At 46.3% G+C, this 15,675-nt stretch overlaps 1 protein-coding gene across 7 annotated transcripts in view; it reads left to right on the top strand.

The window, feature by feature from the left end:
• The first annotated feature begins 207 nt into the window (after positions 1 to 207).
• PCNT (pericentrin) overlaps positions 208 to 15,675 on the top strand; it is a 125,768-nt gene continuing 110,300 nt past the window's right edge. For 6 of the 7 annotated variants that reach the window (XM_035029990.1, XM_035029991.1, XM_035029989.1 and 3 more), the window contains exons 1-2: positions 208 to 433; positions 3,135 to 3,338. In XM_035029990.1, the coding sequence (XP_034885881.1) occupies positions 377 to 433; positions 3,135 to 3,338 (261 nt within the window). In that variant the 5' untranslated portion in view covers positions 208 to 376. Of the gene's footprint in view, positions 434 to 863; positions 1,325 to 3,134; positions 3,339 to 15,675 lie in introns of those variants that run through there. The other variant, XM_035029994.1, reaches the window with a different exon arrangement.

Raw genomic sequence — 15,675 nt, 5'->3', positions numbered from 1 at the left:
TAGGGCCTCTTTAAAACCGACCAATCACGAGAGGTCCCGAGGCCTCCGCGCTCCACCATTGGTCCGGCTGGGAGGTGGAATCGTCGTCACGCCAATGGGAGGCCAGCGGCTGGCAGGGGCGGAACTCCGTCCGGGTCGCACCGCCCTGACTGCGCGTGCGCGAGGGCAGGAACGCGACCCCCCCCCCACCCCCTCCCCGATTGGCGGCGGGGCAGACGGCGCACGCCGGGGGCGGAGCCGGACCCACGTCTGCGTGACAGTTGTCGCGGGGGGGAGGGCGAGCCCAGACTAGGGGGAGGGAGTGTAAATAGAGCGAAGGCGGCGGCGTGTCGATCCCGTCACCTCTCGGGCGACCCGCGAGCAGCCCCGGAGGGAGATGGAAGGAGATGAGCAAGAGCAGCGGCGCAGAAAGGTGGAGGCCGGGAGAGCGAAGGTAAACGGCAGCGCCTCCTCCTCCCCCGGCTGTGCCAGCGGGGGTTTCCAGGGCAGGTTCCGGTGACTGCGTCTGTTCCGTGCCAGGGCGGATGCGGGCAGGCAGGGGCCGCCGCCAGAGTCCTGCCCTTCCCGCCGACTCGGCTGGAAGCCGCCTCCTGGCCGCCGCCATCTTGAATCGGCCGCCCTCCGCCCGGCCCCGCCCCCGTGGCGGCCGCAGCCAGTCACCGGCCGAGGCCGTGGGGGTGGGGGTGGGGTGGCGCGAGGCGGCCCGGCGCGGGGCAGGCCGGGTTCGCGGGGCTGCGCCTGCGCGAGGGGCGGGGCGGCGCCCGTGGGAGCTCACGGCGGAGGGGGCCGCGCGCCGCCCCGGGGTTCCCGCCTTCTCTCGAGGCCTGGCCGCGCCCTCGGCGTTTCCAGGGAAGCTGGCGCGGCAGCCTCTCGAGAGGCGGGGCGTCTCGGCCAGGGGCGCCCGGGTGGACACTGGTGGCCTAGGAGCGCGCCGTCCCTGAGCGCCCGCCCCGTTGCGCTCCCCGTAGAGAGCGGAGGCCGGGCTGCCAGTGAAGCGAACGGCTCTCCCACCCCGCGCGTCGTAGGCCGGAGCAACCGCGCCCGCCGCAGCCCCGCCTCCCAGAACTCGGGACTCCTGGACGCCCCAGAGGAGCTGCGACTTACGCCCTCCAGGGCTGATCTCCGCTTACGTCCGCTTAAAACTACGTGCAGATTGTCATTTCACGGGGAATTACGCAGTGTTTTTAGATAAAAAAAGAAGTTTTGGAGTGGTGGTCCAGGAACACACGAATTGTTTGCGTGGCAGCGTACCTTCTGCCGACCTACTGCCTGATACTCTTGGGGTCCGGGAGCTCTTGGGGCCTCACTGCTGTTTGGGGCCCAGGTGAGGAGCTCTGCTGGAGCCATTCCCTCGTGCTGGGCCTCCTGCACACAGTCTGCTGGGGCCCCAGGCTGTGGTTGCGCCAAGGAACTCGCTGTGCTCCTAGAGTCGTGTGGCTCCGGGGATGCGTTTATCATCTTGCTTTTGCCCCAGCTTTCGTGCAGACCTGGTACTTTCTGTCAGGGGGGCACGTTGTGGGGATTGGGCCATGACCCGAGAAGACCCAGCGGTAGAGGCGGACGGGATCAAGCAGGCGCTTTGGCTGGGACTCCTGGCCCCACCCCATTCAGGCTGTGTGGGGGAAGTTGCTTACCGGTTCTGCCAAGGGATGAGCGAGAGTCTGCACAGTGCCACCCCGGTAGTGGGTAGAGCCAGGTGAAGTTGCTGCGCTTGAGCTCAGGTGGGGCCAGACATGGGCAATTTCATACGGACCAGCTCTTAGGAGATACTCAGTGCTCGTTTCTTCCTTGGAGAGAACCACAGGGCCAGTGCATTAAAGAGGCCATTCACAACACCTAGGGCCTGGTGTAGCAGCATCTAATGGCAGGGTGACAGGCAGAGGACAGAGGGGCCTCATTCAGGCTTCCTGTGAAGCAGAAACTTGTGATGGTTTGAAGAGGGGGGTGGTGGCATGTTCTTTTCCCCTTTACATGTGCCTGGCATGTACACGGGCCAGGAGATGAAAATGAGCCAGAGTTTAATATTTGACGTGTGTATTCCCCGAGCTTGCCATGGTTTGTAAGCATGCGTAAACGTGCTTAAAGGAGTGTTGAGGGTGATGAGGAAGGTTCACCTCGTTGCAGGAAGAAACAGGGCACCTCTTGTTCGAGGACCCAGGCCAGAGTGGATGATGGTGATGTGGGAGGGAACCTGGGGACAGAGTTGGTGGAGTGGGGCATAAAATGAGGAATATGGGTCTGGTTTGGAAGACAGGCTGTCCTGGAGACACAGTTTTTCTCATGTAAATGGCCTTATATAATTTTTATGTGTCTGTGAAAGTGCGCACTTCTGTTATATTTACACAAATATTTGTTAAATGCGTTTGTTTTTATAAGCACAGTTGTCATTTGAAGGAGCCAGTGTCTCATGAAAAGCTGATATTAGATTTCATATCTTTGAATAAGATCTTAGTGGGAGACCGTGTGTGAACAGAGTCTAAAACCCTTCAGTCTGAGGGACTGAACAGAGCTAGGTTGTGTCTTCTGATGGGTGACATTCTGTGGAGGTCCCTGGTGCATTGGTGAGCTGTGTCGTGAAAAATAGAACATCTGATTCCATAAAGGAGGATCTTAGATTGACCTGGCTTAATTAATTTTTTGCTATTTCTGTACCTTGTCTCAGAATCTATGGCTAGGAAGTTTTGGCTAGGCTATATATTTCCTCAATTGGGGGGAAGATGGGAGCAAAAAGAGATTTAGCATTTATGTATTTTTAAACCTTAAGCATGCCTTGATTAAGCTATCAGTCTTTTAAATAGATGTATTTTTTTAAATTGTATTTTTCTGTGAACTGCCAGGGGCAAGAAAAGCTATTCTGCCAGTTGGCCGTATTGCTTTCTTTTGTCCGTATATAGGCATAATTAGCAGTTCCTTCGGATAGAATTCTGAACTTAAATGCTAGTATTGCAGATATTAATGAAGGCAGAGTTTGTGGGACAGGGATCTGTTGGTTGACGTGGGTCTGGTGAGGTTTGGCTGAGTACACTGGGCCAGCCCCAGAGCCTCATGTTCCCCACCAGCTCATTGGCTTTGTGGTTCTGTTACTTTTTTCTTACTTACCTTTGCCTTTACTACTTCTCTACGTTTTTGCGCAGCTTGCTCACTTCCGACAGAGAAAAACAAAAGGTGACTGTGCGCATCCGAAGAAAAAGACGGCGAAGAGGAAGGGCCCGGCTGTCGATGCGCCTGTCCAGGAGGAGAGCCCGGTAGCCACCGAGGATGGTGGACTCCTGGGAAGAGGGGACGTTTGCAAAGACGAGTCATGCGGTGACACCCCTGATGGGGCAGGAGCAGCGCAGGTGGGTTTCCTCAGCACCGTGGTTTAACGTTTTGCTTATCTTCTTCTTGTTGCTGGCTATCAAAGGTGGGGAAAGAGAGCTTCACTTTACACAAAGGGAATGTATGTTTATGTTTTCGTCCCTACTAGATGTCTTATTTTCTATGGTTTTGGATTGACTGAAGACAAGTGTCAGTATAGGTTCTTGCTTTGGTAACGGAAATTTTATGAGTGTGAGTTCCTTGGCTGTGGCTGTGTCAGCCCCTGTAACAGGCTTTTCTTTGGACACTTAAACCATAATAGTCCTTCACCTGCTTATCATCCTTGGTTTTTTACCTTCTTTCTGAACATTGGGATGAAGAGGGAATGGGTGAAGGTGTTACACAAATGGCGTCTTGCTGGATGAGGCACCACCATCCTCTGCTTGAGGCCCTGTGAACTGCAGGGCGGGTGCGGCTGACTGGTGGATGCAGGGCCTGCGTGGCCTGCCGACTGCCTGTGGGTGTGCTTTCACTGTGGCTTCTTACGTGCATTATTGAGGGCCCTTCCTTGTTGGGTGCAACAGAGCAGATGCAGGTTTAGGTGTTCGCTAGAATGAGCTGGAATGCTGGTGACCCTGGGCAGAATTTGGCAAAAAATCATTATGTGCCTGGCCTACTTTCTTGGAAAAGTGGCATCTTTGCCAGTATGTAGCTGTACTCCCTCGTCTGGGAGGCAGCTGGCCAGCAGGCTGGGGGCCCAGCCTTTGGGCCAGCCTGACCCTCCACTGCAGGCCTGAGGTTCATCCTCTGTGCTTGTCCTGGGTTAGAGCAGCAGTTCTCAGCAGCCTTGTCTCCATCACGGCTGTGCAAGTGAACGGAAGCTATAGTGAGGGTCCTGGGAGTTGACGTCCAGTGGCTGTTCTCTGTATGTTTTCTCCTAGCCTCCTTGAGAAAAGCTCATAATTTATAATTAATATTTATTTTATTTTTACTTTCAAGTCAGAGAAGTGTTTTTATTTTAAATTAAATGTCCTACATATTTTAGCTTTTCATTTTGAAATAATGTTCAGCTTAACAAAAAATTTGCAAAAATTACCACAGGGTTCGTGGATACCTTTCACTTAGTTTCCTGAAATGTTAACATCTTGTGTTATCGGTATGATTATCTCAATCAGTTTCAATTCACACTGAAACAATACTATGAGCTAATTGATAGAGCTTACTCAAATTTCTCCCACTGTCCCACTACTGTCCTTTTTCTGGTCCAGGATTATGTGCTGTATCTCAGTGTCCTGCCATCTAAGTCTACTCCAGTCTGAGACAGTTTCTCAGTCTTACCTTGTCTTTTAGAAGTTGGACGTCTTTGAAGAGTCCTTGGTGGATATTCTTTTTTTTTAAGATTTTATTTTTATTTGAGAGAGAGAAGGCGTGTGCACAAGCTGGGGTGGGGGGTGGGGAGGGGGAGGGAGAAGCAAGCTCCCCGCTGAGCAGGGCTCCTGACGCAGGGCTCGATCCCAGGACCCTGGGATCATGACCTGAGCCGAAGGCAGACGCTTAACCGACTGAGCTACCCAGGTACCCCCTTGCTAGTTATTTTGTGGAATGCCTGTCAGTTTGGATTTGTTTGATGTTTACTCCTGATTAAAATCAGGTTTGAATTTTGGCGAGAACATGGTAGAAGTGATGATATTCCCTGCTCAGTGCACCTGGTATTGATACTTGATAGTCTCACTACTACTGGTAATGTCAGCTTTGATCACTTAGTTACCGTGGGACCTGCCAGATATCTCTGGATAGAAAAGTTACTGTTTTTAACTTTGTAGTTAGTAAGTGTATTGTGTGGAGATAGAGACCCTGCAAAGTTCTATTTCTCATGCTTTCCTCCACTAATTTTACCTTTCACTGATGATTCTTGCTTGCAACAATTATTATGGTGGTGTTGGCCAAACGATTTTTGTTTCTAGCATTCTTTTTTTTTTTTTTTTAAAGATTTTATTTATTTGAGAGAGAGAGTGAGAGATCACGAGCGTGCACACGACTTGGGAATGGGCAGAGGGAGAGGGAGAAGCAGGCTCCCCGCTAAACAGGGAGCCCGATGCGGGACTGGATCCCTGGACCCTGGGCTCATGACCTGAGCCGAAGGCAGATGCTTAACCAACTGAGCCACCCAGGCGCCCTGTTTCTATCATTCTGTCTCCGTATATTAAATGACATTCTGCTGTAAGGAGGAACTGTCACTTCCCTCCAGTGTGCAATTGTTTATACCAGTATGGACTTAGGGATTTTTCTTTTTCTTTTTTTCCTTTTTTAAGTAAACTTTACACCCAACATGGGGCTCAAACTCATGACCCCGCGATCAAGAGTTGCATGCTGTACTGACTGAGCCAGCCAGGCATACCTCGGTTTTTATTCTGTGGGTTTTAACCCATTATGTCAATCATATCAGTGTTTATTTTGTTGCTGAAATACATAGATTTGGCCATTGGGAGTGCCTTTGAATTGGCATCTGCCCTTCCAACATGTCCTCATTGTTTCTGGCACCTTAATTCCTTACATTTTGGCACCAAGATTTTCCAAGTTTATTTTGTCCTTTTCCTGTTATCAGCCCATTCTTCAAGCTCTAGTTTCTTTTAGTGGAGAATGGTATTTAGAAACCAATATCTGGGTGAGAGGTGTGCTTATTGCTACTGGGGTATCTTTGCTTCTAGGCTGTTTCAACAGAGCTAGGTCTCTCTGTTTCTTTGTCAGCCTGTGTGTATAATAAAAACCATGAGTTCACACTAGTACCTTCAGTTTCCATCCAACATCATAGGAATCATTCTAGCTCCCCCCTCTCCTTAATCTTAATTCCTTTAACCAATAGTGAGAAACCTGCTTCCCTTATCTACAATATATTTACTTATTTCCTCAGTCTTAAAATATATACAAATTAGGGTGCCTGGGTGGCTCAGTCGTTAAGCGTCTGCCTTCGGCTCAGGTCATGATCCCAGGGTCCTGGGATCGAGCTCCGCATTGGGGTTCCCTGCTCGGCAAGAAGCCTGCTTCTCCCTCTCCCATTCCCCCTGCTTGTGTTCCTGCTCTCGCTATCTCTCTCTCTGTCAAATAAATAAATAAAATCTTAAAAAAAAAATATATATATATATATATATATACACAAATTAGTTTCAGAATTGCTAATCCTCACTCCTGTGAAAAACAAATTTACTAACTAGAATATTTGCATATATAGTTGGCCCTTCAACAACAAGGGGGTTGGGGCATTGACCTCCCTGTGCTGTTGAAAAGAGGTCTATAACTTTTGACTTCCCAAAACGTAACTGCTGTTAGCCTACTGTTGACTGGAAGCCTTACCAGCAAAATGATGTAACAGTTGATTAACACATATTTTGTGTGTTTTCTGTATCACGTACAGTATTCTTTTTTTTTTTTTTAAAGATTTTATTTATTTATTTGAGAGAGGGAGAGCCCGAGCACGAGTTGGGGGGAGGGACAGAGCCAGAGGGAGAAGCAGGCTCCCCGCTGAGCAGGGAGCCCGACGTGGGGCTCGATCCCAGGACCCTGGGATCATGACCTGAGCCGAAGGCAGACGCTTCACCAACTGAGCCACCCAGGCGCTCCTACAGTATTCTTAATATAAAGCAAGCTAGTGAAAAGAAAATGTTATTGAAGTCATAAGGAAGAGAAGATACGTTTACAATGCTGTACTGTGTTTGTTGAAAAAAGTCTGTAAGTGGACCCCTGTTGTTCAAGGGTCAGCTCTAGTTCTTTTTGGCTTTAGCATCCCAAAGTTTGTTGTGTAGTGTTCCAAAGTTGTTTAGTTTTTTTATTCTTTACTTCTTTGTTATAGTTATTTTATTCATTTGTAATGCAGTTAGTTTTATTTGTTTGATTGTTTGTATTCTATTTTGGTTCTTCTCACATCCAGTTTGATTTAATTCAGTTAATTTTTGAGTAAGTGAAACATTAATTACCAAGATTGCAAAGATCAGAGCTGTACTCAGTGTCATTTCTTCCTCTTCCCTACTACCCCATTCCTATCTAGGAGCGGTATGGTTGGATCCTATGGTAGGTGTGTATTTAACCTTTTAAAAATCTGCCAGAAATGGTCCTCCAAACTGGTTGTGCCATTTTGCATTCCCATCAGCAATTCAAATTCAGAAATGCAAAGGAATGAGCATTCAAGACATATAAAGACGTGGAGGGGCCTTAATGCGCCTGGCTGAGTTGGAAGGGGCCAGTGTGACAGGCTGTACTCCGTGTGATTCTCTCTGCAGAGCACTCTGGCGAAGGTAAAGCTGCAGAGGTGGTAAACAGAGGAGCAGTTGGGGGGAGAGCTGGATCAGTGAAGCAGAGATCTTCTAGGGAAACTACGCTGTGTGATCCTGTAATTTTTAAAACTTCATATTGAAATATGTTTGTATGCAAATTGAAAGAACCATTTAGGAGATTGAGGGACCGCAGGATGGAATGCAGACTGTGACAGAAAGCCACACCAGGATGACCGGTGTTCAAAACAGCCTCACTTCAGGGGGTGAGGGAAAGGTGCCGACCTGAGTCTCTTCGGGGGTGAGTGGAGTTTGGAGGACTGAAGGCATAAGGAGCCATGCATAAGCAGTGGCTCTGGTTGGTAAAGTTGTTTCCCAGGAGAAGAAGGGTGAAGGGTTCTGGTACTGAGTACCTGTATGCTGGAATTGGGCAGCCAAGAAAGGACGGCCCGGGGCAGGAGCGAGGTGTCCCGTTGTCTCCTGACAAGCTCACGTAGCTCTGCCGCAGTTGGCATTTGGGTTGAAATGAAGTGAGGGCCCTTGGGGTCTGGGCTGACTGCGGACGGCAGTGGAGAGGTCAACTGGAAGAAAAGGCTGGGAAGAGGCCAGGGGAGATTGAAAGGCTGTGCGTGAGTCACTTGAGCTGTCAGAGCACCGCAGATGTTGATTCTCCGTTCTAGAGGCTGGATGTCCAAGATTGAGCGTTGTCAGGGCTGGGTTCTGGCGAGGCTGCTCAGCGTGTCCTCACATGGTCTCTCCTCTGTGTGGGGGACAGTAGTCCTATTGGATTAGAGTCCCATCCTTTTATCTCCTTAAAAGCCATTTCCAAATAGAGTCATGATGGGGGTTAGGGCTTCCACCTAAGAATTTTGGGGGATACACTTAAGTCCGTAACATTCTACCCTATGGTCCCCCAAATTCATCTTTCTTGCATGTAAAATACATTCACCCCATCCCAGTGGCCCAGAGATCTTAACTCTTTCAAGCATGTATTCCAAGTCCCAAGTCTCACCTAGAAATCAGGTATGGGTAAGACCTGAGGTGGGATTCCTTCTGAGGCGGAATTGCTCTCCGGCTGTGAGGCTGTGAAACCAACGTTATGTGCTTCCCAAATACAGTGGTGGGACAGGCATGGGATAGACCACCCTACTCCAAAAGGGTAATGGGTCCCCAGCAAGTCCAAACCTAGTTCGCAAATTCTGTTGGACTTTTTTTTTTTTTAAAGGTTTTATTTATTTATTTGAGAGAGAGAGAACGCACACGTGCACACGCATGAGCAGGGAGTAGGGGCAAAGGGAGAAGCAGACTCCCCGCTGAGCAGGAAGCTCAATGCAGGCAGGGGCTCAATCCCGGAGTCCTGGGATCACGACGTGAGCCAAAGGCAGATGCTTAACTGACTGAACCACCCAGGTGCCCCTCTGTTGGATCTTAAGGCTTAAACACTGCTTGAAGTAGAAAATTACTACTTGTAGTAACAGTTATAAGTAGAAAACCAAAATACTATGCCATGGTCACTGTATGAAAGCAGATCCCTGGCCACACCTCCCTCCCTGTCCACAAGGGTGAGGACAGAAACACTTCTGCACCACTGTCCCCCCAGGCCCCTCAAATGGCTGAGATAACTCAGAATTAACTCAACTTCCCTTCCCTACACAGCGAAAACCAGGTCACAGCCATCAGTGTCTCCTCCAAAAGTGGTGTGAAGAGGACCACGTCCTTGAGAGGCGTGGTCTGGAGGTGGAGGAGCTTCAGGCCCAGCTGCTCTGTGTCCTGGCATCCCTGCCAGCAGGGTCACCGTTCATCTGTTGACGTCTTGCTTCTTTCAAAGGAAATGTCACATGTACTGTAATGTTCAAAGGCTAGGCATTACCTCTTAGTCATGGATTCAGGCTAGGCAATACCTCCTAGTTGTGGATTCAGGCTAGGTGATACCTCCTAGTCATAGATACAGGCTAGGCGATACCTCCTAGTTGTGGATCCAGGCTAGGCGTTACCTCCTAGTTGTGGATCCAGGCTAGGCGATACCTTCTACGTTGTGGATCCGGGCTAGGCGATACCTCCTGGTCGTGGATCCGGGCTAGGCGATACCTCCTGGTCGTGGATTCATTTTGATGCGTCTGAGCTGTTACCTCCCCCACCTCTCGCTGGGGTGTGACTGGCCTGTGGGAAGGCCTGGGGCGGGGTCAGTGTTGGGAGTGGTGGGCCAGAAGAGCAGGCACGGCTGTGCTGGCGGGCGTCCTCCGGCTCCTGTGTGCAGAAGGAGTTCAGTTGCCCGGGGCGGGGTTGTCGTTTCCTGGGCAGTCCTGCCCATGCCCCCTGTGCTCCTGGGGTGACTGTGACTCCTGGTGAGGGGTCCTGCCACCCGAGACCTTTGCCTGTAGCTTCATGCCACTTTTGGAGGAGACACTGATGGCTGTGACCTGGTTTTCGCTGTGTAGGGAAGGGAAGTTGAGTTAATTCTGAGTTATCTCAGCCATTTGAGGGGCCTGGGGGGACAGTGGTGCAGAAGTGTTTCTGTCCTCACCCTTGTGGACAGGGAGGGAGGTGTGGCCAGGGATCTGCTTTCATACAGTGACCATGGCATAGTATTTTGGTTTTCTACTTATAACTGTTACTACAAGTAGTAATTTTCTACTTCAAGCAGTATTTTAAACCCAGAAGCTGATGAAATATGTGGGCTGTTTCTCTAGAAAGACGTGCATGCTCATTTAATCAAGATTTTGCTTACAGGGGCGCCTGGGTGGTTCAGTGGGATAAGAGTCCGCGTCTCGATCTCAGCTCAGGTCTTGATCTCAGTATTGTGAGTTCAAGCCCCGAGTTGTGCTCCATGCTGGGTGTGGAGCCTACTTAAATTTTTTTTTTTTTTTTTTTTTTTTTGCTTACCACATGTGTTGTCTGTGAATGCCAGCAAGGATCCTGCACTAACTTTCCATGTGAGGGCTTCCCCTGCCCAGCAGTTCTGCTTATCTGACCTTCTCGGCTGCAGAATTTTTCTGCAGTGTTGGTGGCTACAGACGAGGGAGGGAGACACTCCTCTTTGTGTCTGCTGGCTCTTAAAATGGTGGGCAGTGGTCAGGCATCTAACAAAGGTTTTTTTTTCAGAGTTGTTACTTTAATGAGCTAATGGTAATCATAAGCTAAAAATGTAATCATCAGATGTTATCCCTACCCGTTCTCAGACGTCTGTTCTTACGGTTTCCAGAAGCCTGAAGTTCCACAAGGGCATTTAATTCCCTTGATCTGTACACTACTCCTCCCCGCCCCCAACTTAACTTTGTAATGTAGTTGTTAAAGTAATCTGTTGTTCATCTTGAAGAATTGACCATATTTTGGATTTTGTTGTTTGCATCCCTGTGGGTTGTTGGAAAGGGTCCTCTGGCACCCGGTACCTCTGGTGTATAGTTTCTATAAACTGGTACTTCATTCTAGATTAGAGGCTTGATCGGATTATGGTAGTTGGGTTTTTTTAAATTAATTTTCCTTTCAAAATTTTATTTAAAGTCAATTTAGTTAACATATTGTGTATTACTGGTTTCAGCGGTAGAGATCAGTGACTCATCAGTTGCATACAACACCCGCCGCTCATTCCATCACGTGCCCTCCTTCATGCCCGCCCATCACCCAGTTACCCGACCCCCTACCCCCATCCCCTCCAGCAACCCTCAGTTTGTTTCCTAGAGTTAGGAGTTATGGTAGTCGTTTAATGGCAAGAATATTTTGTAACTGTGCACTTCTGTCAGAAAGCATACAGTGCCTGGTGGTCTCTTGTGGTGTTACGGTTACCAGTGGCTTTAGGCCCAGTCTGCACGCTTGTCCACGTCAAAGGTCCTTGTGAACTTTTTATCTCAGGTTTTGGTAGCCAGTGTGGGTTATTGCCTAGAACTGTTACTTCACCAGTGAGCACAAAATACTAATATTTCAGTTCTGCCATTCTTTCCTTACTGATTGTCATATTCTATAAGGAGAACTTCCCTTTATCGGTTATTTGGTTACCCCGAGGTCCAGTTTGCATTGGGAAGGCAGGGAAAATGCTTCATTCTTTCCCTTTAGTCACCAGTTTAAAAAAGTTACTCATTTCCCTGGGCTACACTTCTCCAGATGTGACCAGTGAAATGGTTTCCTTGAGCATCACTGTAAATTTGCCTGTTTTCAGTGATGTGTCATGAGCACCTCGTGCGTCTGTTACTGTGCTGCTCAGATTGTCCCATCTTTGACCGGGGAGAGCATCCTTAGTTTGACCCTCCACAGTCATAACTATGAGGGCAGCCTTGCTTTTGGAAAAAAAATGTTGCGGGTCAGCTTGTACATTTCCTGCTCCAGCCATTTCTCCACGACTCCTGGCTCCTCCTAGTGGGAAATAGTATTCCGAAACATGATCTGGACATTAGGGGTTTCATTGTTTCTAGGTCATGTCAGTGAATAGTTAGGGTTTTGTTTTATAGTTTATGAGTTCATACTGACATTTTCAGATTAATAGGTTACGATTCTACTTAAGTTTGAAATTTCTAATATTAAAAACGTGTGTTTCTAACATGAACATAATTACCCAGTTGCTTTTCTCTACATATAGTTTTAAAATACCAGCATTATCAATAACCATGTGATTTCTTTGCGTTTTTTGTCCTTTAGGTATTTTCCACAGTGATGTGCAGTCAAATTACTTTCTTTTAAAGTCACTTGAAATAGTTTTGCTTTATGTGATTAAGCTGGGAACTTAATATATTTATATTCATTTGTTTTATTTTCTCTTTATGTTTTAGGGATTTTTTTTCATTTGTTTTAGCTTTACAATTGTGTAAAACATCAACACGGTTCCAAAATTAAATCTATAAAGTCAAAGTATATTTAGATGATTTGACTAATATATGCCTGTTCCTTACATACTATTTCTTTCCTTGTTTTCTAGGTAACTATTTAGTTGCTTGCTTATTGTTACATTTCTAAAAATAGAAGCAAATATGTGCATATATTCCTCACCATCTATTTCTTTAGTGGCAGGATACTTTACATACTTTTCTGTATCTTGCTTTTTTCACTTACAGTATCCTGGCAATCACATCACAGCAGTTTAAGCATCCGACTCTTGATCTTAGCTCAGGTATGGAAGATAGGGTCGTGAGTTCAAGTCCCACGTTGGACTCCATGTTGGCTCTGGAGCCTCCTTAAACACAAATAAACAAGTAGTTCATTATCTAAGAAAAATGAGAAGTAGTTTTTTATGATTACCAACATATTTGCCAATTCCAGGGCTTTTGTTTGTTGGTGTTGACCCCATTTTTCATCATGTATCATTTTTCCTTCAGCCTGAAGAACTTCCTTTCAACAGTTTTTTTGGTAGTGCAGGTCTGCTGATGAATTTTCTTGGTTTTTGTTGTTGTTTGTCTGAACATGACTTTGTTTTGACTTTATATTTGAAAGAAATTTTTACTGGATGTAGAATTTGAAGTTGATAGTTTTGTTTTTGCAGTACATTTACCTTGTGGTCCCATGGTCTTTGGGCCTACATAATTTCTGAAGATATCTGCTGTCATTCTTCATTCCTTTTTCTGCAGAGTCTTTTCTTTCTTTTTTGGGGGTACTTTTATTTATTTTTTTATTTTTTAAAGATTTTATTTATTTGACAGCGAGAGAGGGAACACAAGCAGGGGGAGTGGGAGAGGGAAAAGCAGACTTCCCATGGAGCAGGGAGCCCGATGCGGGGCTCGATCCCAGGAGCCTGGGATCGTGATCTGAGCCGAAGGCAGATGCCTAATGACTGAGCCACCCAGGTGCCCCGTACTTGGTGGTCTTTTGTATATCTTCAGAGAAATGTCTCTTGAGGTCCTTTACTCATTTTTTAATTTTTTAAAAAGATTTTATTTATTTATTTGTCAGAGTGAGCAAGCACAAGCAGGGGCAGCTGCAGGCAGAAGGAGAAGTAGGCTCCCCACAGAGCAGGGAGCCCGATGCGGGGCTCGATCCCAGGACCCTGGGATCATGACCCGAGCCAAAGGCAGATGCTTAATGACTGAGCCACCCAGGCACCCGTTTTGGGGGTACTTTTAAAAACTTTTGTTTTTATTTCTAGTTTCCAACTGTTTCATTATGATGAGCCTAGGGAGGTTTTTCTTTGTGTTTATACTGCTTGGGATTTGTTGATCTTAATGGAACTTTGGAATTTGGAAAATTTTTGGCCATTTCTTCAAATACTTTTTCTGTTTCCTCCCATCCCTCTCCCTCTGTGACCTCCAGTTTATATACTGCAAATTGTTTAGTGTTATCCTGTGGGTCGTTTAGACTTTGCTTTATTTACTTATTAAATGTTTTTTTCCAGTCTGTGTCTCTCTGTGCTTCTTTTTAGATAAGCTTCTCTTGCTCTGTCTTCAAGTAACTGATCTTTTCTTTGGCAATATCTACTCTGTTAATCCATTTCAGGTATTTTTATTATTTTTCACTCCTCATCATGTTCATGTTTTCCTTTAAATACTGGTTATCAATGTAATAGCTATTTTAATGTCCTTGTCTGCTAATTCTATCATCTCTGTCATTTTTGGATATATTTCCATTGGACTGATTTTGCTTTTAGTTATGGGTCACATTTCCCACCTTTTGGCATGTTTAATAATTTTTGGTTGGATGTCAAGCATTGTCAGTGTTAACATTGTTGAGTGTCTGGACTTTGCTGGTTTAGCTTTGTTTTGGTAAGCATTTGACTTTTGAAAAAAAATTTTTTCATTGTTGATTTGCAGGAATTCTTTTTTTTTTTTTTTAAGATTTGTTTATTTGAGGTGGGGAGGGGTAGGAGAGGGGCAGGGGGAGAGGAAGAGGGAGTCTTAAGCAGACTCTGTGTGGTGAGGAGCCAGTTGCATGGCTTGATCTCATGACCCTAAGATCACGACCTGAGCTGAAACCAAGAGTTGGACACTTAACTGTGCTATTCAGGTGCCCTGATTTGTAGGAATTCTTAATATTCTTCATATCTGTCATATGTTAGATATATGTACTGTGAATATTTTTCCTCAGTCTTGCTTGCTTTGATGAAGTTGAATTTATCAGTTTTTCCTGTGGTTAGTACTTTTTATGTCCTGTCAAAAAAATTTCTCCTAGCCCTGAGATTGTGAAGTTATTTTTCTATGTCTTTTGAGAAGTTTATGGTTCTGCTTTCTATGTTTAAATCTATGATTCATCTCAAGTTACTTTTTGTGTATTGAGTACCTTGACTTTTATTTTCCTGATTTTTGAATTTTTTTTTTGAAATTTTGTCTATTTAAGTAATCTCTGTACCCAGTGTGGGGCTTGAACTCACGACCCAAGATGAAGAGTTGTATGCCTTACCAACTGAGCCAGCCAGGTACCCCTGATTTTTGAACTTTAATAAATGAAATAATGAGTATGCATGTCTTGAGTCTAGATCTTTTTATCCAGTGTCTTGTTTATGAGGTTCATCCATGTTAAGAGCTGTAGTTTGTTCATCTTTGTTGTTGTATAGTATTTCACTGTATGGATGTACTTCCATCCGTTTGCTCCACTGTTATTTGGCATTTGCTGTGTACATTCTTATACAAGTCTCTTGCTGTACATGTGTACATGTTTTCATTGAGGCTATAGATAATTATTGGATCATTACACATGTATGTGTTCAACATGTGTATGTTGAACTATGTAAAACAGTTGTTTAGTTTATATTTTTAGTAGTGACATGTAAGTTTTACTTGTCCCATAACATCTGCAATTGGTATTGACAGTCGTTTTTGTTTTGTTTTGTTTTTCCTCTACATTAACAGTTTGGTGGGGTGGAGTGTTTGTTTTTTAAGATTTTATTTATTTGAGAAAGCAAGCGAGTCGGGGGAGGATCATGCGGAGAGGGACAAGCAGACTCAGTGCAGAGCATGGAGCCTGACACGGGGCTTGACCTCATGACCCTCACGTCACAACCTGAGCCGAAATCAAGAGTTGGAGGCTTAACTGACTGAGCCACCCAGGCGCCCCAAGTGAAGTGTATTTTAGTGTCCTGCAAGACTGGTCAGACGTTCCAAGAGATTAGTATGATTCATTAACAGAGAAGAGTCATATAATCATCTCAGTTGCTTCAGAAAGAGCCTATGTTTTTATGGTATTGTGACCTGTACCTTTC

The sequence above is a fragment of the Mirounga leonina genome, unplaced genomic scaffold (genome assembly GCF_011800145.1).
Source record: "Mirounga leonina isolate KUSES-001 unplaced genomic scaffold, KU_Mleo_1.0 Mir_353, whole genome shotgun sequence".
Taxonomy (NCBI): domain Eukaryota; kingdom Metazoa; phylum Chordata; class Mammalia; order Carnivora; family Phocidae; genus Mirounga; species Mirounga leonina.
The sequence above is the reverse complement of the archived record's forward strand: the minus strand, read 5'-3'. Positions and strand labels throughout refer to the sequence as shown.